This window comes from Anolis sagrei, chromosome 1, assembly GCF_037176765.1.
Source record: "Anolis sagrei isolate rAnoSag1 chromosome 1, rAnoSag1.mat, whole genome shotgun sequence".
NCBI lineage: Eukaryota > Metazoa > Chordata > Lepidosauria > Squamata > Dactyloidae > Anolis > Anolis sagrei.
Window position 1 is genome coordinate 269,899,472 of NC_090021.1, and position 25,713 is coordinate 269,925,184.

The 25,713-nt window shown below is 40.5% G+C and overlaps 1 protein-coding gene across 3 annotated transcripts in view; it reads left to right on the forward strand.

Moving 5' to 3' along the window:
• Window positions 1-23,548, forward strand: part of LDLRAD3 (low density lipoprotein receptor class A domain containing 3) — a 205,017-nt gene extending 181,469 nt beyond the window's left edge. For 2 of the 3 annotated variants that reach the window (XM_067462730.1, XM_060764725.2), the window contains exons 5-6: window positions 17,390-17,738; window positions 20,870-23,548. In XM_067462730.1, coding sequence (XP_067318831.1) covers window positions 17,390-17,738; window positions 20,870-21,128 — 608 coding nt within the window. In that variant the 3' untranslated portion in view covers window positions 21,129-23,548. Of the gene's footprint in view, window positions 1-17,389; window positions 17,739-20,866 lie in introns of all 3 variants that reach the window. The other variant, XM_060764719.2, reaches the window with a different exon arrangement.
• The last annotated feature ends 2,165 nt before the right edge of the window (window positions 23,549-25,713 follow it).

Sequence of the window (25,713 nt, forward strand, 5' to 3'; positions counted from 1 at the left end):
AACCCCCATGACCAACAGAAAATACTTGAGGCCATCCAATCCAGCTCCCTTCATCGGGGCAAGAAAATGTAATCAAAGTCCTCCTCACAAAGACCCATCCAGCCATAGACATAGATAGATAGATAGATAGATAGATAGATAGATAGATAGATAGATAGATATGATTCACACACAGAGATATAGTATCATAGATTTGAAAGTGAACCTTAAAGAAGGACAACTATATGTTCCATGTTCCAGGGTGGGCAAACCAGGCACTCTCCACATCAACACTGACAAAGAAACAGCAAGAAATACTGTTTACCCACAAGCAGAAAGAAATTACATATATTAGAAACCAACACTTTCTCATTATGTTATTTGCCAGATCAACAGACTGGGCCACAGCAACACGTGGCAGGGGACAGCTAGTATCTAAATAAATGTATTGAATTGTAAATAAACAGGAGTAAAATCTATGGAAACACTTTCTGAATATTTACATTTTAAATTATTACTCTCCCTCGTGTATTTTAATGATATTTTCCTTTTTTTCCTTTCTCAATCTATATGCAAATTATTTTCTTTGGGAGTGTTTTCAGGTTGTCACATCTATTGGAGAAAGATTTGCTCTCCTCTTCTCATATTATATAACATGAAGGCATAATATTGTTTTCCTTTAGGAGTTTAGAAATACACTTTTAAGACTTGTTCACTTCTGTAATGCCTGTCTTCCCTTTTTAAATAATGTGGCAAGTTTACAAGTTTGTGTGATGATTACTCTTGCATCGAAATAAAGTACATTTTCAGATGTCTTGCTGAATGGCCACTTAGAGTAATGTGCCTGTGGGGATAGATGACATTTTCAGATTTTTACATCAGGACATATAAATGTGACCTGAAATAAACTATTACCTTATGTGGTCATATATATACAAGGTTTGTGGCGATTTTAATGTCTTCATGGTTTAACTTACTCTTAGTATAATTCTGTAAACAGCTGTGCCTCCCCTAACTTTTTCTTCTCCCAGTCTGAGAACTGCAGGCTTTTTTAAACTGAAACTCAATATACACAAACATTGTTCTACCAATTGTTGGTAGAAATTAAGTTTTTCTGTTTTACTAGTAATGTGAGATTGCTAGCAACATATATCTGATGCTTGCCTATATAAAACAAACTATACATCAGTAGATATTATATATATTTAAGTGTAAGCTGACTCGAATATAAGCCAAGTTACCTAATTTTACCACAAAAAACTGGGGAAACTTATTGACCCGAGAATAAGCCTAGGGTAGGAAATGCAGCAGCTGCTGGTAAATTTCAAAATAAAAATACATACCAGTAAAATTACATTAATTGAGGCATCAGTAGATTAAATATTTTTAAAAATATTTTTGAATATTTACATAAAAATGTAATTTAAGATAAGACTGTCCAACTCTGATTAAGCCATTATTCTAACCTTCTTCAATGTAAATGTATATCCTTCCAAAAATAATACAGTAAAATAATAAATGTAATAATAAAAGTAATAATAGAGTAAAACAATAAATGTAATTAAAAATAATCGAGTTAAATAATGTAAATGCAATAATAATAAATAGAGTGAAATAATAAATGTAATCTATATAAATACAAATGTAATGTTTGTTTGTGGGATTAACATAATTCAAAAACCACTGGACAAATTGACACCAAATTTGCACACAATACACCTATCATGACAATGAGTGACCATCACTCATAAAAACAGGAGCCCCTGGTGGCGCAGTGGGTTAAAGCCCTGTGCTGGCAGGACTGAAGACCGACAGGTCGCAGGTTCGAATCCGGGGAGAAGCGGATGAGCTCCCTCTATCAGCTCCAGCTCCTCATGTGGGGACATGAGAGAAGCCTCCCACAAGGATGATAAAACATCAAAAAAAATCATCCGGGCGTCCACTGGGCAACGTCCTTGCAGACGGCCAATTCTCTCACAACAGGATGCTCCTGACACGACAAAAAACAAATTCATAAAAACACTGAAAAACACTTAAAAGGCCAAAAAAGCAAAAAGATGCTACAGTGCATGTGCAAAAACAACTCCCCCTGGCAAACAAAACACACAATAACATATCCACACTCTCTTCTGGACTACAGCTCCCAGCATCCCCTAGTCTAGTCCCTTTAGAAAAGGAGGATGATCCAAATGCACTGTTTCCAAGCTGCAATCTTTCTTCTCCTTGGATTTCTTTGAGAGCAAGGAAGGAAGGAGAAAGAAAGAAAGAAAGAAAGAAAGAAAGAAGGAAGGAAGGAAAGGAAGGAAGGAAGGAAGGAAGGAAGGAAGGAAGGAAGGAAGGAAGGAAGGAAGGAGAGAAAGAAAGAAGAGAAAGAGAGGGAAGGTTGGCCACAGTAATTCGTGGCAGGTAAAGCCAATAATAATAATAGAGTAAAATAATAAATAACTTTGATTCGCGTATAAGCTAAGGAGGGGTTTTTCAGCCTTAAAACGGGGCTGAAAAACTTGGCTTATACTCGAGTATATACTGTCATTTTATTGGTAATTTGGGTGCATTATTGAAAGTACAAACACAATAGCCAAAGTAAAGAAGTTTCTGCTTTCTAATACTGCAGATTCCCTCATTGTGGGCATTGTCTTATGTAATGTGAGAAGAGGAAGGCATCAGCAAAGTAATACTTGAAAATTAGGTTATTACTTAGATAGCTCCTACAAATTAAAATGAAAGCTCATTTGTAGAAGCTATCTAAATAATAAATGAAATGATTGTGGCATAAGTGCTGGGAGAAAGGGAGGATGATAGATTGATGTATAGACAGATAGCATTGTTCTTAGAGAAACAGATATAACCTATCACAAAAAATAAAGACAAAATGTACACTCTAAGAATGTGATTCAATAAGTATACAATATCCACAAAGAAAGAGTATACAGTATACCAGTTGAGCCTTATTCAGAAATCCAAAATCCAGAATATTCCAAAATCCAAAATTATTTATATGGGAGAAAGTGACACCTTTGCTTTCTGATGATTCAGTGTATACAAACTATTTCATGCACACAATTATTTTAAAATGTTTATATAAAGCTATTTTCAGATTTTGTGTATAGGGAGTATATGAAATATACATGAATATTGTGTATAAACTTAGTCCCATCACCAAGATATCATCATCATATCATAGGTGATTCTTCGTAGCCAAGCATAATAGTCTTCCAAGGGTAGAATCTTGATGGTGGGTCTGTAAGTGATAGTAGAGACCTATTCTGGATCTACATGGTCTTTCGCAGTGAGGATATCCATTTCTAGTGGAAGGCAGTCCTGGCAGGGCTTTGCTTGGCGCAGCTTCCTCTTGGCACATTATATCACATTTGTAATATAATGTATCTGCAAATATTCAAAAATCTGACAAAATCTGAAACACTTAAGGTCCCAAGCATTTCTGATAAGGGAGATTCCACCTAAAAATATAAAACCAAGGCAAAAAACTGTTTAAAAACACAGGTTACATATAAATGTAAATTAAAACCATTTTGGAGGCTATAAAACATTTCTTCATTGTTAGTTTAAGATTAATCAATTTAGGGACCAAATGGCTGGAGTGAGATGTGAAATCCAGAAACATGGCTCAATCACCAAAAAAGTCTTGTTTTTTTCTGGTTTCTCAGCTGATTTTTCAACATTAGTTAAATGATGTCTAAATCTGGACAAATTTCCTTTTGGAGAATGAAACCATGTTGACTCCTTACCTGCTGGGATCAGTTTCCTTGAGTATTTCTTTAAAAGAATAGTATTCATAAAAGTAATATACCAGCTCATATGGATACGCTCACAGTTTTTCAGAGCAGCACTTCCTAAAAATAGTCTTTGAATGACTGCACTGCATTTAAAATTGGATTAAAATACACTTTACAGTATATCTAAATCACGCTTAAGCTAGCAGTATTTCTTGCTAACTGCAGCTGACTCCGCAGGCTCATTAAATCCTTGGATCGTAAGTGAACCATATTATCATCCTGCCTTCCCTCCCATACAAACCAATAGCTTGTAGCACTTAGGAAATATCTTGCTATTAGTTAAGCTGCTGTTTCCATATAGTACCAAGTACACTGTATTTGTGTCCACTCAGCATGCTAAATAAATACAGAATATAAAATGGCATGCTTCCTTTGCAGAAAATTTGAAGTCCAGACTGCATACATATTCCCACAACCCTCTTGGTCAAAGTTGTGAGCAGAACATTTGTAGCAGACATACAGGAATCAGAAAGTGCTTAATCCCTTTTCCCACCATGCATTCTGATACACTTCATGAATCTTCTTTCCAGCTCATCTTATTTCCAACCTTAAAGTCTAACCAGGGATGATGCAGAAAAGGCAAGGAATAATTGATGGGCGATAAAAGATTCATCCCTCACTTGCCAACAAAGCTCCCTTGCAGATGTTCTCCTCAACCCTATATTTGTTCTTCCACACTAGCTTTGTGAAGTGTTCATAGAATCATAGAGTTGGAAGAGTTGGAAAAGGGACTACGGAGCCATCTAGTCCAACCCCATGCCATGCAGGAACATAGAATCATAGCACTCCTGACAGATGACCATCCAGCCTCTGTTTAAAAGCCTACAGAGAAGGAGACTCCATCACACTCCGAGGTAGCTGCAAATGTTTATGCTGATGCTTTTATGTTAAGCCACTTTGAGTCCCCTTCAGGGGAGAAAAAGTGGGGTATAAATAAATATAATAATGATATTCCACTGCCAAACAGCTCTTACTATCAGGAAGTGGAATCCTGAAGTTTATGAGGTTAGGAATTTTGTATTGCTCCTCTAAAGTGTACTTGCTAATGCTAATTCTGAGATAGATAGATAGATAGATAGATAGATAGATAGATGATAGACAGATTCAAGCTGGAAAAGTGCACAGAGCAGCCAAAATGAAGGGGGAAAGGCTATGTGTTCAGTTGAGGTGAAACATGACAGAGGTGTATAGGAGGTACATGGTATGTAGAAAGTTGATTGGAAGACATCCTTCTCCCACATAATACAAGATCCCTGGGTCATCCATGAAAACCAAATGGTGGGGGGTTCAGGACAATTAAAAAGAAGTACTGTACTTGTTTAGACACATCACATAGTCAGCTGTGGAACTCACTGGCACAAGATATAGTGAGGGTTACCATTTGAATGAGTTTAAAGGAACATTGGATAATTGCACAGAAGATAAGGCCTGTGGTTGTTGCTAGATGGGGTGGCTATATATTCACTCCAGTATTGGAGACAGGATCCCTCTGCATGTCAGTTGTTGAGGGCTGTGAAGTTAGGGGTATTATTACAGTCCTGTCCTTGTCATGGTTCTTCATCAAGAACTTACTGGCCAGTATGTGAACAGAGTGCTTGATTAGATAGGACTTGGGCCTGACCCAGTAGGGCTCTTATGTTCTCATAATATAGTTTTGCCCTTGACACAATCCATAACATTCCTACTTATAAATAAACGAGTGTTTTTTCATTAAGGAGTGGTGTCATTTGTAAAACAATTGCAATGTTCTGGACTACCTGAATTGATGGCTTTTTAGATCTGAAAGAAAGCAATCCAAATGTACAGTTGGGTGCGTTATTTTCTAGTTGGATCTTTACCCTGAGAGGCTGGCTTGCACTGTGGTGAATATCCTGTATGGCACAATAATGCCATACGTATTAGCAACAACTGTCTTTTCTTCAGATTCACTGTTGAGGTACTTTTATTGCAGTCCCCCAATAGCCATTCCATGACTGGAGGAGTGCATGGCAGAGATAGAAGAAGCAAACAACTCTGTCTTTGTAGCTGAACACCAAAGGTCTCAGTGACAGAATTCATCGGTATGCATCTAGCTAGGGGGACATAACCAAATGTTTCTTTCATCCCATATAATAATAATAATAATAATAATAATAATAATACTTTACTTGTACCCCGATACCATCTCCCTAAGGGACTCAGTGCAGCTTACATGAGGCCAAGTACACAGCACATCAATAAACAAAGGCGATAACAAATAATCAATACAAACAGTTAAAATCAAGGATAAAATAAAACTCAAAAACAAAAAATACACAATAAGCAATAAACAATAACAATAACATACAGCATCTAAAAACCTATGGACGGGCCAAATGTAATAATTAAAATTTAAAATTTAAAAAATGCTGGGCATGAACAAAGTAGGGTAAACTAGGATAGGGTTTTCAAAGAAGGAAGAGGGCAAGCAGACAATCCTAATCTATATTAAAGTGCATTTGAGGACATATCGCTAAGAGTTTTCCTTATTCTGGGAAGGCACACTGGAACAACCATGTTTTCAAGCTCCTCCTAAAGACTGCCAGCGTTGGGGCATGTCTGATATCCTTAGGGAGTAAATTCCAGAGTCGAAGGGCCACCACCAAGAAGGCCCTCTCTCTCGTCCCCACCAATCGTGCCTGCAAAGGAGGTGGGAGCGTGAGCAGGGTCTCTCCATATGATCGAAGAGATTGTGCGGGTTCGTACACAGAAATGCGGTCACGCAGGTAGGCGGGCCCCAAACCGTTCAGGGCTTTGTAGGTAAGAACCTGCACCTTGAATTGGGACTAGAAAATGAACGGCAGCCAGTGGAGCTCCTTAAACAGGAGGGTTGACCACTCCCTGTAAGAAGCACCAGTTAGTAACCTGGCTGCCGTCCGTTGTACCAATTGAAATTTCCGAGGCGTTTTCAAGGGCAGCCGCACATAAAGTGCGTTACAGTAATCCAATCTGGAGGTGACTAAGGCATGGACCACCCTGGCCAGATCCGACTTCATGAGGTATGGTCGCAGTTGGTGCACGAGTCTTAATTGTGCGATGGCCGACGCCTGAGCTTCAAGCATAAGTGATGACTACAGGAGGACACCCAGACTGTGGACCTGTGACTTCAGGGGTAGTGTAACCCCATCCAGCACAGGTTGCCACCCTATACCCCAATACGGTTTACGATTGACCAAGAGGACCTCTGTCTTGTTGGGATTGATCCTCAGCTTGTTACTCCTCATCCAGACAGCCACAGCGGCCAGGCACCCGTCCAGCACCCGAGGGGCTTCCTTGGGGTTAGGTGGAAAAGAGTAGTAGAGTTGCATGTCATCTGCGTAGAGATGGTACCGAACTCCAAAACTCCGGATGACCTCTCCCAGTGGTTTCATGTAGATGTGGAAAAGCATGGGGGACAGAATGGAACCTTGCGGGACCCTACAGGTCAAAGGCCAGGGATCCAAGCCGGTGTCACCCAGCTTCACCATCTGGGAACAACCCTCCAGGAAGGACCCGAGCCACGACAAAGCTGTGCCCCCAAGACCCATCCCAGAGAGTTGTCCCAGAAGGATACCATGATTGATGGTATCGAAAGCCGCTGAGATGTCCAAGATCCTATCCTCTGTTCTCCATTAACTATGGAATAGTTATAGGAGAGAGTGCAGCAGCAAAACAGTAGATTGTGGGTGATACATTTGTCATTGTAGAGAGTGGAACCCACCTTAACAACAATAAAAGAAGATATATAAAGGTCTAAACTGGAGTTAAGGTGGTCTAAATATCCCAAATGCACCAGGACACATGTAATCTTGGAAACTAAGCAGGATTGTATCTGATTAGTGTTTGGGCACAGCCAGGATTGAAGTTAGCATAGACTTCCTTTTTCTGAAACAACTACCTGGAGTTGGTGACAGTTTTTGCAAGATTTGTCCCAAAGTAATGATGCCCTAGCCTTCTTTGTGGTGATAAATCAAACAAACATTGACAAGTGTTTTTCAGTTCATGATCCACCCTTAGAGTTATTAACACTCTTCCTTTTATAGCACTTAAGATTAATTTTCACCTGCAACTTAATATTCATGTGTTCTCAGTTCATTTTCTCACTTTAATTATTCGCCTTGCCCCCCTCCCCACTTCTTTTCCACACTGCAAATGGGACAGAAGAGGTGTTCAAAATAATTATACAGCATTATAAGAAATATAAAAGGAAGAGGATAAAAGGCAATGTCCTGGGTCTTTTAGCCTAATGAGCCAGTGTGCAGTTATCCTTCAATATCCTGCAGTATTAATTGGTGAAATGAACTGTAATGCAACTGGTATTGCTCTTCTAAAGTGCAGCCAGTATGTGAGAAACATTTTACATGGTAAGGATTACATCAGCAGTTGACAATACATTGGACAATGTTTTTCTTTCTGACTCAGTGGCTATATACTTCTGGAACTGGAACTAGAATCAGAATGCTGGACTAGGTGGTTCTTTGTATATATAACATTTTGTGTACTACAGATAATAATAATAATAATAATAATAATAATAATAATAATCTTGATTTATATCCTGCCACCATCTCCCCCAACGGGGACTCAGGGCGGCTTACATGAGGCCAAGCCCAAACAGCAAATTACAGTACAATAAAATACAATAACATAAAAACTGAAACACAAGCAACAACACAGTAAAATGAAAAAACATGATGAATACAATAAGCAATGAAAACCAAATATAGGAATGCAATGAATGATTACAATAACAGTGAGAGGGCCGCATGTACAATAAAATGATTAAAAAACTCAGGGTGAGATAAAAGGAGCAAATTATTTGCAAGGGAAAGCTCATAGGGAAACGGGGTAGAAAACAAGCCTTTGTGCAAGGGGGAGGTGTACTCCAAGGACAAAAGCGTTGAGGGAAGCAGTAGCATAAGATTGTATGGCTATTTTCCAAAAGCGCAGCAGCAGAGCCAGGCCTCGAGATTCTTTTTAAAGCTTTCTAAGGTAGGGCTTTTCTAATCTCTCCGGGCAATGTGTTCCAAAGTCAGGGGGCCACAGAGAAGAAGGCTCTCTCCCTTGTACCTACAAGACGAGCCTGTGAAACTGGCAGGGGCAAAAGGAGGGCCTCCCCCGAAGATCAAAGATCTTGGGCTGGAGAGAGATATGGTCACGAAGGTAGGCAGGTCCCAAACTATTTAGGGCTTTAATTGGGACCGGAAAATGAACGGCTGCCAATAAAGTTCCTTAAACAGTGCTTCATCATAGCTAGCTCCTTGGTGAACCAAGGAGTCAGAGTGATTCTGTGCAAGGAGAGGGGTCGTTTGGGAGCGATTGTGTCAATCGCCTTGGCCATCTCGCTATTATAGCGATCAACAAGGGCATCAACAGGAATGCCAGTCTCCAGGGCAGGATGATCCCCAAAAGACCTTAGGAATCCTTCTGGATCCATAAGCCTCCTGGGTTGGACCATCTTAATGGGTCCACCAACCCTGTGGAGGTTAGAGGACACGGTTAATCTTAAGCAGATCAGATGATGGTCAGACCCTGACAATGGATAAAGGCTAGGATTGAATTGGTGACATAACACAAATACCCTTTCCTTTTGTTGCTCATTGTAGGCTAGTATGCAGTGGTGGAAACTGTAAAAAATAAATTTGAGGGTTCCATCCCCATCAAAGGCAAATTTGAAGGGAATATGTCAGAGCAACCTTGGCTCAGCTTGGCTCATGTTGGTTAGCTCTAATTAGAGCAGACCAATTTAATCAGTTGTTGACTGGTGAGTTAGCATTTAGGTAAACCCTGATCTAAAATAGCCTAAAATATTACCAGAGAGTCTGTTCATACTCCTATATAAATAGTTTGATAAATATTATGAGAGTCCAGTACTTGAAAAAGTCTAAATGGATTGTTGATGTTAACTCTGCCTTTCCGAAATCCAAGTCAGTAGCCTGATGAAGTAACTCCAAACAGAAACTTACTAGTTGAAAAGGGATGATCAATCCTTCAGTCTAAAGAAGGTGGGTGTTCACATTTCATAGATTTTCAAGTTCACAGAACTAAGTAATAAAAGACACCAAACCAAAGAACTCTTACTGGATTCTCATTCAGTTCTCTAGACATATTGTTTATCTGGACATATTGTCTATCTCAGGGGTCCTCAAACTAAGGCCCGGGGGCCGAATGTGGCCCCCCAAGGTCATTTACCTGGCCCTCACTTAGGATCAACCTAAGTCTGTTACGACTTGAAAGCACACAACAACAACAACAACAACAACAACAATCCTATCTCATCAGCCAAAAGCAGGCCCACACTTCCCATTGAAATACTAATAAATTTATATTTGTTAAAATTGTTCTTCATTTTAATTATTGTATTGTTTATAAGTGGTTTTTGCACTACAAATAAGATATGGGCAATGTGCATAGGAATTCATTCATGCTTTTTTCAAATTATAACCTGGCCCTCCAACAGTTTGAGGGACTGTGACCTGGCCCTCTGTTTAAAAAGTTTGAGGACCCCTGGTCTATCTGGATGAGGAGGAACAAGCTGAAGATCAGTCCCGACAAGACAGAGGTCCTCCTGGTCGATCGTAAACCTGACCGGGGTATAGGGTGGCAACCTGTGCTGGACGGGGTTACACTCCCCCTGAAACCACAGGTCCGCAGGTTGGGAGTCCTCTTGGATTCATCACTTATGCTTGAGGTTCAGGCGTCGGCGGTGTCTGGGAAGGCTTTCGCACAATTAAGACTCGTGCACCAACTGCGACCGTACCTCGCGAAGGCTGATCTGGCCGGGATGGTCCATGCCTTGGTCACCTCTAGATTGGATTACTGTAATGCGCTCTACGTGGGGCTGCCCTTGAAAACGGCTCGGAAATTTCAACTGGTCCAATGGGCAGCGGCCAGGATGTTAACTGCCACTCCTTACAGAGAGAGGTCAACCCTCCTGTTCAAGGAGCTCCACTGGCTGCCGTTTATTTTCCGAGCCCAATTTAAGGTGCAGGTGCTTACCTACAAAGCCCTGAACGGTTTGGGACCAGCCTACCTGCGTGACCGCATCTCCGTCTACGAACCCACGCGTTCACTTCGTTCATCTGGAGAGGCCCTGCTCGTGATCCCGCCTGCGTCGCAAGCACGTTTGGTGGGGACACGAGACAGGGCCTTTTCTGTGGTGGCCCCCTGACTCTGGAACACCCTCCCCAAAGATCTTAGACAGGCCCCTACATTGGCAGTCTTCAGAAAGAACATGAAGACCTGGCTGTTCTGATGTGCCTTCCCAGAATAGGAAATCTTCAATACCAAGTCCCAGAAGCACTTTATTAAAAACTAAGATTGCCGCACACTGCACACTGCACTTACCCTATAATCCTTACATACCACCTGTCACATCAGCACTTTTAATTCTGTACCCTTTACTCTGGCCTGGCCAGTTTTACTGTGTTTTGGTGTATTGTTTATTGCTTGTTGTTTTGTTGTTTAATATTGCTTTAATTGTTTTTAATTTGCTTTAGGTTTGTATTGTTATGTTGTGTATTGAGGCCTTGGCCTTTGTAAGCCGCATCGAGTCCTTCGGGAGATGCTAGTGGGGTACAAATAAAGTTTAATAATAATAATAGTAATAATAATAATAATAATAATTGTCTTGGCTTTCATCGGCCATAACCTTGTAAGAAGTAGTTTTTGAATCAATCTTATCTGAAGGACTTTGTCTTGCCATGCAAGCCTGTCTAGGTTTTGGCATCTTTGCGAATGATCACATATCTGAAAGGGATATGACATAGAGCTTTTGTGACGTCCACTCCCAGATTCAAAACTCCCAGTTCTCGCCTTTTCTCCTTCCAGCAGTAGCAAAAATATTGCTCAAATCCTGTTGGGGCCTTATGTCCTCACAAGTAGACTTATGAACTCATTACATGGGGCTTTTGTCCCATCCTACAATGCTTCCAGGATGGAGCTCCGTCCTGCAAGTGTTTGTTGCACTCCAGGACAGGAAAAGCCCTCTGACTTTGAACACCACACCATTGGATAGGGAAACAATCCTTTTATTGAAGATAATTTAAAAAGCAGTAAAGTAAAAAAGCACTTTAAAGAAATAGGTAAATCCTATTAGATAGGAAGATAAGCAGGAACAAAGTAGTCCAGGGTAATAGTCCAGCAAAGTCCATAAAAATAAAGTCAAAACTTCCCAAATAAAATGCAAGAAATCAGGAAAGACGAATCCAAGGCATGGGTATAAAAGCATAGAATCCAAAAATCAAAGCCATGGAACATAGGTACTTAAAACATGATTTTTTTCAAGCAAAGCTTCTATGAAACAAGGACGTGATCTTGACTTGATTCCAAATGATGCTTCATCTGACTGCATATTTGACCAGGGCGGGTCAGCACTGCTTGTGTTATTAGATCTCACAGCAGCATTTGACACAGTCGACCACAATCCTTTGACCCACCGCCTTGCTGTTGCTGGAGTCAGGGGGACAGCTTTAAACTGGCTGTCCTCCTTTCTTCACAAGTGTGGACAGCGAGTGGAGAGGGGAGGCCTGGTCTCTGAGAAGTCCCCTCTGTCTTGTGGGGTTCCTCGGGGGGGCATTCTCTTCCCTCTGTTGTTTAACATCTATATGCGACCACTTGCTCAGCTGGTTCAAGGTTTTGGGCTTGAGTGTTACCAGTACGCTGATGACACTCAGCTTGTGCTGAAGATGGAAGGCCGACCTGACTCTATACCCGATTGTTTCCATCAGTGCCTCGAGGCCGTTACTGGATGGCTGCGTGCCAGCAGGTTGAGGGTGAATCCAGCAAAGACGGAGATCCTATGGCTGGGTCAATCAGGCAGTGGGGATATCCAGCTGCCTACCCTGGATGGCAAGGCGCTACGCCCGTCATCATTGGTAAAGAGTCTGGGAACCCTTTTGGACCTTCTGCTGACAATGGAGGCCTAGGTCTCTGCCGCTAGCAGAACCGCCTTTTTTCATCTACGGCAGGCTAGACGGCTGGCCCCCTACCTGTCCAGGGACGACCTAGCTACGGTGATCCAGGCTACTGTCATCTCAAGACTGGACTACTGTAACGCCCTCTATATTGGCCTTCCTCTGTCGGTGATCCGGAAGCTCAAGCTGGTACAAAACGCAGCTGCTCGGCTTCTTGCGGGAATTCCGATGAGATGTGCCACATAACACCAATCTTACTGCAGCTGCATTGGTTACCAATTGAGCACCGGATCACTTTCAAAGTGATGGTACTCACCTTTAAGGCCTTGCATGGTCTGGGGCTGATGTACCTGAGGGACCGCCTCACCCCCTACCAACCCCAGAGATCCCTCCGTTCTGAGGACCAAGATCTATTGGAAATTCCAAATGTCAAGACCTTCCGTCTAACAGCAACCAGATGCAGAGCCTTTACAGCAGTGGCACCATCACTCTGGAATACTCTGCCACCTGAAGTCCGTGCCTTGCGGGATTTGTCAGCTTTCTACAGGGCATGTAAGACATATCTATTTTGACGGGCCTTTGATCTCTGATTGTTTTAAAATTGTTTTTAATTGTTTTTAAATTGTGTTCGATTTTAGCCTGTTCTTGTAAGCCGCTCCGAGCCCCAGGGGAGTGGCGGCATATAAGTTCAAATAATAAATAAATAAATAAATATCCTTTACTTGGGACTTTTATCTCCTTTTTAGCTATGTCTCTAGCACTCAGAAATTGGTTTCGCTTTAGCTGAGAATTTTTTATCTTTTTCTCTCAGAGCCTGGCAGAATGCCGAAGCCATTGTTCGGCTCTCCTGTTTTCACTGATCTTCTCCCATCTATGTATTTGCTCATTAATTTCTGCAGCTGGGCCAGGTGCTGAGCTGTTTTCATGTTCCCTATCATGGGAACTCTCTGGTAACAATTCACAAAGCACACCATCATCCCCACACCCCTCAGAGACATTCTCATGGGAAACTACACTTTGAACAGGGATCTCCTGGTCATTCTCTGCATCGATATCCTTGACCAAACCATTGCCAAATTGAAATTCATCCTGCAACTCATTAACATCACTCCCCACATCCAAAGCAGCCTGATCCTGAAACACAATTACAGGCTGAGCTCCAACAGCATTGTAGAATGGAGCCCTGAAAACATGGGTAGCTGGCAGCCCGTGTTCTCATTACCTAAGCCAGGGACAGTGCAGGAGGAAGCTGGACAGTGATGGTTTTCCCCGTGTGATGGGGAAAGGAGCAATGCAGGCAATGAGGGGAGCTTAAAACTGGTTTTTCCCTGCTGCCCAATGGATTTGCCCTGCTGCCGGATGGATTCCCCTGTTGTCCTCCAGCTTGAGGATCTCCATGTGATTAAGTTCTTAGGCCTCTAAGAGTTAGAATTGCACAGTTGTGTAACATCTGTATCCCAGAGAGTTGCTGTTATGTTTCGATGTAGCAGAGCTGGCAAAGCACCTGGTGAACATTGACAACCAAGGTGTGTAATGCAGTGTTCCTTATGCAAACCAGTGTGTGATGTTCAATAGTAAGAAATGAACATTGGTGTGCAATGCTACCATGTGCACCATACCAATGAGCATCTGGTTCTCATTTCAGCCTCCTGCTACACATCTTTACAATTCTGTAAAGAGGTGTCCTACAGCCTCTGCCACATATCTAAGTATACACAGTTACATAATGTGATAGGACATATAGGATTCTGGCTTACAATTTTATTTAGTGGAACTTTCAGCACCTGAATGAAGGCTAACTGTTTGGATACTGGCTATATTGCTTAATTTAAAAGTGTGTGTGTTACATTTACATTAAGACTTGGTTTTTGATGTGCCTTTCATTATTGTTAGTAGGTTCAAACACATCTTGGGGGAGAAAGGTGTAAATAAGTGATAAATAAATTAGGTGTTTTAAAAAAACTTTTGTTCAAGACTGGCGGTTTCTTGTGTTCAGTAAATCTGCAGATGCCTGCTCTGATTATGTCTTTCAAAAGCTTTTAGTCTTGATGAAGTGTGAAGCAGCTGGGCTGGTACAGACTCAAGAGAGACCAACTAATGGGCTCTCCAATTCCATCGTCTAAGAGGCTTAATACAATTGGTCCTAGACCTTCTCAATGATTTTAAGATGGTGTAATTTGTTCATGGTTAATAAAACAATCTTAGAAGAGCACACTATAATGTTTTCCATTACCAAGTTTCTATTCAATTTTAACTATTCACAGACCTCTTATACATATTTTTATCCTCAAAGCTTCCAGTCTGCACGGTCAGCATATTTTCAGGTAATGAGGTTTAATAGGCAGTAGTGACTTTGATGAACTGTTTCTACTTGGTGCCATTACAATACTGAGATACTGCAAAGAGAACCCTGAAAAAATGGGAGCAGCATAAATTTGAGTTAATTCAGTTTCTCCCCACTTTCAGTTGTCAGAAAAGAGAACAAACAGTATTCTACATCTTTCATCATGTTATACCTAGGTTGAAACAGATAAATGTTACACCTGCATTATCAGGGAACTTAATTCAGTAGCTTCAGCTGTGTAAACATTTACTGAAAATTATTGGAGCAGAACTAAAAAGTCACACTTTTCCCATAAAAATGTAATTTTAGTATCAAGAGGCTGCCAAAGACCTTGTTACCATCTCCTGCCATGGTATATTGAATCCATAGTTTGAAATTCTGGAAGTCAGTCCAAAAACTTAACTTTTTCCATCTTTGCTTTTCCTCCCTCTTCCCAATGTCTCATCTACTGAGGGCAATCTGTAGCCTGTAAACAGTTCCTTCATGTAGCTCTATTTTTCCTAGGTGTGTAGGTAACTCCTGGAATGAGACAAAATATACCATCCCAATGGTGCATTTCTATATACCAGGCAAGAGTTAGTTCTTTTTAACTACAGTGCCCACAAGCCTCAGCCAAGATTGGCAGTGGACCAGAATACCAGAATTGTAGTCCAAACAAATAGAAGACACCAGGTTTCCTGACTTTGCCATGCACCCAGTTTTTAGGTAGAGACTGGATGTCTACCTGTCAGGAGTGCTTTGGTTCAAAAGTTTTCATAATGGAACATAGGCTGCCTTTCATTGACTCAGGCCCTTGATCCAGCTAACATAGGATAGTCAACTGTGGCTGTGCCATTCCAAGGTTTCAGGCAGGCTTCTTTCTTAGCTGAATACAGGACCTTCTGCATGAAAAGCATGTGCTTGTGGCTTTCAGCTACAGCAATCTAAATCCTTGCTCCATTTCTTTTTCTTTTTTGCCTTCCTTAATTATGTCGTGGTTGGGACTATAAGCAATAAGTCCGGGGGGGGGGGGGGGGGTGGGGGGTGGCAACAGTCAAGTTCTGCAGAGATGAGTGGTTGTCTCACATTGATATATCGTTACTTAAAATTATCTCTCATCAAAGGGAGAAATGTCAAGATCAGGTAATGCAGACTTGTTTAGGAAGGCTTCAATGTGGTGTGTAGCAGGAAAGACATTTTCCAGTAATAATACCATAAGACATTATTAATGGCTTTCATTCACTATTTCTTTAAAAGAACACAATAGAGGAAGGTATGACTTATGTTTGCTAATCATATTCTTTCCTTTTTTTTTCCTTATGTAGCAAGGCAAGCATTATTTCAATAGAGACATTTCATCTTAAATGTTTAAAATATTCTGTCTGGGACTTTTATTTTTAAGTTTCTATGGAGTTTGCAGCTTGGATTTTGCCAAGTACAGAGTCATTGTTTTGAAATGTTAAAACTGAGCAGGAGACCAGATTTTGGCTTTAGGATATTTGGGCAATGTACTTTTTGTGAAATCCCAGGAAACCATTTTCAGTCTTTACAAAGCCACAGAAGTTGTCTGAATTCCTTTTGTGTTACCAGATGACATCCTAATGATCTGTACATGCAGCCTGTTGCTTACCAACAAAGGACTGCAACAAAAGAAGTGCGTAGGCACATGCAGAAGCGATCTTGATACAATATTGTTCCGAGAAATAAATAAAATGAATTCTTTGCAATTATTTCCCTTTTCTTTTGTAACATCTCAGCTACCTTTTTTTGTATTCAGCTTTTTTCCAGTGGGGAAGGAAGATGAAACTGCTAATACTATTTGGTCAAAGCCAGTAACTAACATAGAATTGAAAAGTCTTTCACTCCATTGCCCGCAGCAAGGAAGAATTACCTGCAGGCAACTATGCTGCCAAGGCATAAGAAAGATAGGTAGCATCGGGCTGTTAGAAAATGTTCGAACCTCTTTGTTATATAGTACTGGGATTCAATTGATCTGAATTTTGCTGTAAGTATTGCCACACCGAAATTGGATGTGACTTTGCCTTTTCAGCTATTTACTAAAAGCTAATCTGTCAATGCTGATAAAGGGCTGAATAAATCTTTGTGTCTTTTCTGTTGCATCTTCTTTGCAGTCTTTGAGCACATCTGTTCAAAGCAGAAACATCTGAAGCAAGTGGGAGGAAATAGGCTATTTCAGTCAGCTGGTCTCTATTTTGTATGCATATGTTCCTGATAAGCTCATTTTCTACACTTCCTTTAAAAAAAGTGTGAATTCTGTGGGAAACCAGCCAACTAGGGGCATATGAGCATTGTAGGGAAGGAAGTGCAACTTCTCTTCCACATAGATTAATCGTTTTCTCTTTTTCTCTGTTTTGCAGATGCTGACAGCAACCAGAATTATGTGACCACAGAGCCTGCGCTGATCTTCTATCCCAGCATCACCTATGCAATCATTGGCAGTTCAGCAGTTTTTGTGCTGGTAGTGGCCCTCCTTGCTCTGGTTCTGCACCATCAGCGGAAGCGCAACAATCTCATGACACTTCCAGTGCATCGGTTGCAGCACCCTGTCCTCCTGTCCCGGCTGGTTGTCCTCGATCATCCACATCAATGCAGTGTCACCTACAATGTCAACAACGGGGTCCAGTACATGTCCAACCAGGCCTATCACAGACCACCACCAGACATTGACTCCCCACCCTCTTATTCAGAAGCTGTACTAGACCAAAGGTATGTGCAACCAGTGTACAACTCAGGGATAAATCAATATAAAACAGCTGATGCTCAAACTATAGCAACTTTGTTTCTGTGTGGATTTCTATTTCCCTGCAACAGTACTTATCTTGTTCTGATTGAGTATCGAAAAATCTTGAGATCCAAAGTTTTTTGGATTTTGGAATACCTGTATTTGCATATACATATATAATGAAATATCTTAGAGATGGGGCTCAAGTCTAAACATGAAATTCATTTATGCTTCAAATACACCTTATATACATAACCAGAAGATAATTTTATACAATATTTGCAATAATTTTGCACATGAAACAAAGTTTGTGTGTGCTAAACCATCAGAAAACAAAGGTGTCGCCATTTCAGTCACCCACGTGAATGATTTTGGGAGTATTTGGGCATTTCAGATAAAGATTGCTCAGCCTTTACTTACCATTATTATTCCATCTGTCCCCTTTTTTGCATGTAAGAACCTTGGCATGTAGCTGTAGAATTTTATTATTGACACCATATAATTAGCTAATCATCTTGTTAGATTTGAATCAAATAATATATTGGCATTAAGGCTGCCTTTAAATTGGGATTCCCCTTACAATCTCTTTTGTGGTGATTTGAAATTTAATTCGAAAACCTTTTCAGTATTGAATATGCAATATTTGTGTATGTTCATGCAAACACACATTTGTCTAGCCCAGTAGTTCTCACCTGTGGGTCCCCAGGTGTGTTGGCCTACAACTCCCAGAAATCCTAGCAAGTTTACTAGCTGTTAGGATTTCTGGGAGTTGAAGGCCAAAAACATTGAGGGACCCACAGGTTGAGAACCACTGGTCTGGCCCATTAAAGTTTGTTCTCTTCTTGAATAAAGTGTAGATCAGAGTTTTGAATTGTCCAGCTCTCCAAATGTTGGGTTATGACTCCCCGCATTCTTCACAAGCTGAGCTGGCTAAGGATGCTGGAACTTCCAATCCAGGATCTGGACAGCCACATAATTCCTATTCCTAAACTAGATCAATGTGTTCCTGGCACTGTGCCCCAAATGGCCTTAATCCAACACCAAGAGTGTGCTATTTTATTCCCGCACAATTAAGAAGAAAACATTATGCTTGCTGTTCTGTTTAAAAATGATATACGCACACTGCTGCTATAACAGATCTTTCAAGAACTGAAAAAATATTTAAAATTGTACAAAATGACAGAGTTTTGCTGCCTGAGGATGGAAGGAATTTTATTACGTTTTGTTTGACACCAGTTTCCCTTCAAAGGCTATGCAGTTGATCCTGCATGGAACATTCAACCTCAGAAGAATAAATAATTTAAGGAAAAAAATCAATTTTTCAAGGGATGGCATTCAAGCAAAGGGGCAGGGAATTGTCATTTGTCATTAATGGCATCACAAAGTGCCCATGAGATTCTTGCAGTCATGTTTTGCAGGGCACTCACAGACACAATAGCCATTTGCAGGAAGGGAAATTGTATTTCCCAGTAATAGAGTATTGAGCTTTGTGCATTTGCAAAAATGTAATTTCCCTACAGTGAGATTGTTACTTTGAGAAAGCTGGATCACTTGCAACAATTAAGTAAACAAAGCTCATTTACTCTGCAAAAATATCAAAACTCCTTTTGGAAAAGATACAGCCTATAGGATTTGTTTTGTTTATTCTAAATTGTGAGAGCTAATGTCTAAAGACTCCATGTGTTTAGTTTGAAAATTGGCTTAGCTTCAGAGTCTGTTTAAATGCAGCTCCTGGAAACCGATGGAATATCTGCCATCAGTTAGCTGATACCAGTCCAATAAAAAGTATAGTCTGATGTGGGAACTATATACCTACAGGTGTGTGTTTTTTTTTTAGGAACAGGAGGTGAGTCCATTTCTTGTCACTGCTACTAAGGCCAATATTGGTTTCAATAGTGATAGTGGCAACTGCTTTGTCATTTTGATAACCCCCCCCCCCCCCCCCAGGGCAGGCTTTACACTTGATCCTGCAATCCATGTATTCATTGTTGCTGCTTTCCAAGGTGCAGTAAGCAATGATGCACCCAGTGCTCTCCTAAAAGCATTGCAACAGGCAGTGGTGACATGACCACACATGACCATCTTCATTTTCACATTGTGGCCTGCTACCAGGAGAGGACCGGGCATACCATTGCTCACTACCCTGCCCTCCAGTGCCTCCGAAATTTCCTTGCTGATGGACTGCCTAGCTTAAAATGAAAGCAAAAAACATAGCTGGATCTCCTGATGCATTATCTCAATTCCTTATTTAAAGTAGGGTACCTACAAATATAGCTCTAAATGGGATTCAAATGTTTTCTTCTTTCTCATAGTAGTTTCAGCTTCATTCACTTCCACACATTTACTGTGCATTTCCCAAGTGATTTGCTATTTGCACTACCCCTGCCTAGCCCTTATATAGCTTGACCAGGTCCATCTTAGAAATCCAGTTATTGGGTTAAGTTGAATGTGGTTTGATATCAGCTCTGTTTCTTTTGCCATGTATAATGGTTCTCATTTTAGTAGTTATATTTTATGATGTTCCTGTTTTGATTGGTTTTATTTTATGGATTTCTTTGCTTTTATGTTTCTATGGACAATTGTCCCACATGTAAGCCACCCCAAACCCCTTCAGGGAGATAGTGATGGGGTATAAAATTGTTGTTGTTGTTGTTAATAATAATAATAATAATAATTCAGGAATTTATTTATTTATCCTGCTTATACTTCTCACCATACTTCAGGCAGAGCACACTTTTTAAAATCATTATATTAAGTGCTCTATGAAATACATTTATTTAAACATTATTTTGTAAATTATTTTTAAAGTCAAAGATTTGCAAAATCACTCCCAGGTAAGAGGAATTAGGTTTGCTGAGATAGGTTGTCACCAAATCAATGCATTCAAAGTCAGTCTTTCTGAAATTCTGGATCAGCCCTCTACCCCAAAAGCTTTTGCATCTGTACAACATAGTAAAAGTTCTTCCACAGAAACTTGTTCAATCAGATCATGTACATTTTCCATGAAGCTTTACTTAAATACAGTGATTTCATAAACTGGTGGAATAAGTTCTGATGCTCCACTTTTCTTCACATATAACCAGTGACATGGCATTTTGTTTATATCTTTCAGCAGACCCCCATGGTTTGATCTTCCTCCACCTCCTTATTCCTCAGATACAGACTCCCAAAGTCATATAGACCTACCTCCTTATCGATCTCGAACTGGGAGTATGGCAAGCACAGGTGATGCAGTGGCAAGGAGTCCAGGGACTTTGAATGGTACTCCTATAAGAAGCACTGTCACAAGTTTGGACTATCACAGTACACTATGTGGTTCTACAGTTGAGCAAAGTGACTCTCTGATCAACTCAGTTTGTGTCAGGGAACTGTAAGCATTAATTTATCAGATTCTCCTGGATGTCGGCTTGGACTTGGAGAGGCGCTAAGAAGTCAAGAGTCACGTGGACCCTTGGACAACCAGTGCAGCTCTTGGGGAAGCTTTGAAATCAACTAGAGATGTGCAGATCTAGCCATTTCTCCATTTGGTTTAAAGACATACAAATGGAAGAAAAATATGCTGGTGGTTTTAGTCAGGCTAGACACAAATGTTGTATGCTGAGTTCATGGGAACAGTACAGACATTTCAATTTAGATTCATGCTGCCTGTTTGCCTTTAAGGTCTTTCAGGGGTATTTACTGTGAACATGTGTCAGGATATAATATATACACATGTACCTCAGTATACTTATATAATTGAAAACATCTCTTGCGGTATTTTTAAACTGTATTTATGTCTGTAAGTATGTACATAATGTGTGAGTAAATGAAGCTTGCATTGTGCAATCATTGGACGGTGTTGCTGGTAGCAACTGGAAGTCTCTGGCTCTTCAAATACATCCAGAGATGAAAAGGAACTCATATAGTCAACCATAAATTAAATCCAAATATTATCTTCTACTGGATCAATGGATTTGATATAAATGTTGACTAGTTGGGATTAGCAATTGGATTTAGGCCTCTTTTGTACATAAAGTTTTATTTTCTGTTATCAGATAAACTTTATGTGCTGTTTTGACCACAAGGTGTAAAAATGTCTTGTTTTAATGCTCATGGGGTTATTACAGCCACCTGATAGAACTTTTTCAAATTAGGATTTCTAAGATTCTATCATTCTGACTTTTGTAATAATTTGTTTCACTGAACCAAGTTTCAGCTTCTGTGTATTTTGGAGTATAGCTCAATCCCCTGTTTTGGTAGAGAGAGATAGCGATCTCTCGCTTACTCACTCCCCCCCCCCCCCCCAAATCCATGTCTTTTGGGTTATTTCCGGCTCCATGTGTGCCAAAATCCAGCTTTTGAGGTGCCTGAACTATTTGGAGCTTCCTTGTTTCTCTGGTTTTAACGGAGATAAATATAAATGTTCTATGTTCATCTTTTCCTTGTCATCTGAAGTGCCTTGAGTTATGCAGATACCAAATTTCAGAGCTGTAACTCATCAGGAAGTTACTTCTATGATCTATGCATCAGATCCAAACTTTGTTATTATTATTTTTTACTCTTTGTGAAGTGTGGTTTACTACCAACCTATAGTCTGCTGGATGAAATGATGACTGATTCACACTTTGCACCCAAAACTTGTTACACAGCGCGTGTTTTAATTCCAGCAACCTAACGCCCAAAATACCAGACACAAAATAGTCTCAGACCAATAGTCAAAGTGAAAAGAAAATCTTTACTCTCTTTACTTTGCAGAGATAAAACAAAACCGGCAATGCTTGCACACAGCAGTGCAGCAGTGCAGCATATTTACACAGTCCTTATGCATAAAATAAAGCATCTTCTAAGCAGCAAATGGAAAGTCAAAACAACCTGATGTAAATAGCCATTTCACCATCAGCATCTCCTGCTGTAACTCCAGTGGTGAAACAGAACTCCAGCAGCAGCCCACCAGCAATCCAACACCCACCACACTGTATTAAAAAACACACAAACAGTTATAGCCACTTGGGCGTGGCACAAGATTGCTGCTTGACCTACTTAGGCAGCTGAACAAGATAATTACAAACCATAAGGTTTTTCTTCACACATAGACTCGTGTCCTGCAAGGACTTACCGTAACAAAACTCATTACATTTGCTGCATAACTGGAATGGAGATCAATTCACACCAGCATTCGGGCCAGGATTCACCTGTACTTTAACTGTACACTTTGAAACATCTGCTATAGCAAAGCTTTATCTGCTCTTTGGTGTGAATCAGTCTTTAGAATGCCAATACTTTGGCATTCAAACTATCAGCTACTTTAAAGACATAACTAAGAATGACTTTTTTCTTTACAATTTGACCCACAGTGTCAAAATAGTTCTGAAAATTGGATCCTTTTTTGACCATTCAAATTGTAGGCACTAGGAGCTAGATCTCAATCAGAATTACTGCAGGAGGGGGTCATCCTTCCTCAACTCAAACACAGTCTAAACATAGTCTAGTTTCCCCATCTTAAAAGAAGGGAAGATATGGCTTGCTAACAATGTCTTTGAAGTAGTATTCAGCTTGACCTTATGCTTTAATAGGTTCTATTTGAATACAGTGTCTGCTTTTAAAATAACTGGCCTCCCCCGCCCTCCAACAATGTGGAATGTACATATCTACATTTGTGCTGAGATACTTAGATCTGGACTTCTAAAATAAATGCATTTTAATGGTTTGTTTGCATTTCCTCCCTTTTCAAGCTAACCTTTCATTTGGTTACTGGAGAATATGTTTTTGGAGAAATTTGAATGAGGTATAAATAAAGCAATATAAATGAACTGTACTTCTCCAGCTCAGTCTAGAAAATTGCTTGGTAACATGACATATTCGCCCTGCATATTTCTGAAGTATGTACATTTGGTGGATGTTAAAATATCCTTCAAAGGCAGTTATATTTTCATATTCATATATCTTAATACTGGGAGCACTCTAATGTGGAAACACTAAACCCCTGAAGGGGCCATATATTTTGAGGAATGTTCAGAATTTGAGCATTTCATAACAGGATTTAAAGTAAACATTGGATTAAAAAGAGTTTTAAAACCTTATTTTAAACAGCAAGGAATAAATGGAGCAGTTTCTCTTTACTTACTTTTTATTTCGGCGATCCCTCATAGCTTGAGGATGACAGTTTTCCAGATGTGGTGTCTTGGTGGTGGGTCCATAGGTGGCTGTGGAGCCCTATTCTTGTTCCAGATGTTCTCCTGCAGTGAGGACTTCAGTTTCCAGATGGAAGGTGGTCCCAGTCAGGGTTGGCTTAACACACGCCTCCCTCTTGGCATGTTTCTCCCTTTGGCGCTCCATTCGTGTCTCTTTGAATTCTACAGCACTGCTGGTCACAGCTGACCTCCAGTTAGAGTGCTCAAAGGCCAGGGCTTTCCAGTTCTCGGTGTCTATGACACAGTTTTTAAGGTTGGCTTTAAGCCCATACTTAAATCTCTTTTCCGCTTCCAGTTCTTGAGTTTGAAGTAGAGTAACTGCTTTGGGAGACAGTGATTGGGCATTCGGACAATGTGGCCAGACCAGTGGAATTGATGGCGGAGGAGCAGCACTTCAATGCTGGTGGTCTTAGCTTCTTCCAGCACACTGACATTTGTCCACCTGTCTTCCCAAGCTTTTATTTGTCCTGCAATGCATTAACTAAGTTTTGTTTCTCTAAAGTATTTTAGTTGTTTATGTAGGTAGGTCCAGTTCCAAAGATCTGCTTTAGGAACACCTCGGGGCTTGAACCTTTATAGTATGATTTTAAAAAATAAATAATGAAGAGCACATAATGTGCTATATGGCACATTTGTCACTCCTGCACAATTCTCCATACTTTACTTACAAGAGAAAGCATTTACAGTGCTCTCAGTGCATGTCCCTAACACACTTATTAAAAACATCTGGAAAGTTCAATACAAAGAAAAAAGGAAGTAGATTGCTGATCAACTTTTAGGAAATAGTTTGGGGTATACAAACCACCACAGCTTTCTGCACTGTTTAAGTAGCAACTAATCAGCTTATCACACTGAGAAATTTCCTAGTTGTAGGACTCTTCAGGCACTGAGCTCATCTCATGAGTTGAACTACTTCTGGCAGTAATGCATATCCCTCCGTGGTTGAAAAGAGGCAGAAGTATCCTGAAAGGAGGGAACTCCAGGAATCCGACCTCATCACATTGAGAAATTTCCCCCTCATAGGACACTGCAGCCTCTTTTCTAGCATGGAGAGGCATGGAGCTCATACATGTTCCAGGTTTGAAAAGAGGCTGAAATGTCCTGAAAGGAGGGAGCTCTGAACATGGGCCAGCAATCCTACCTCTTATCACGCTTTACTCACATCTTTACAGGTATGATGGGAACCATCAAAGTTTCCAGTCCTGTTTTATTGCCCAATCATCAGCAGTCTCTTGTGTCATGTGGGGTTTGTGCAGATCAATAGGATCCTGCGGAAAGCAATGCTTTTAACCTGGATCAATGTGTCTTGTATTCTATGGGCTTTGATACAGAACCATAAGATCCCACGGAAACAACAGTCTCCTTTAATGTAAGGAGGGGCAAGGGATCTCTTGGTTTTTGTATATTGTTGATTCTCCTGATTAAAAACAAAAAAGTAATACTGACTTTGTGATGAATGTAAGATGAATGTATTGCCAGCTCTTAAGTTTCCATGTGTGAGTGTGATGGGAAGGCAGAACGCGAAAGGGACTGTTGACTATGTAAGGGGCGATTCTATACTCTTAAGGGGACAGTCACCCATGCTTTCCCCTCTCAATGTGATGAGGTCATAATACATAATCAATAATCAATATAATTAAGGAACCTCTGCAAAATATTTAACCCCCAGTGGAGGAAATGTGATAATACCAAATCCTGGATATGTGGCTATCTGGTCTTTGCTTTAGGATGAAGGTAAATCTACTACAGTCAACCTTCCACATTGACTGGGGTTAGGGGTGCAAACCCA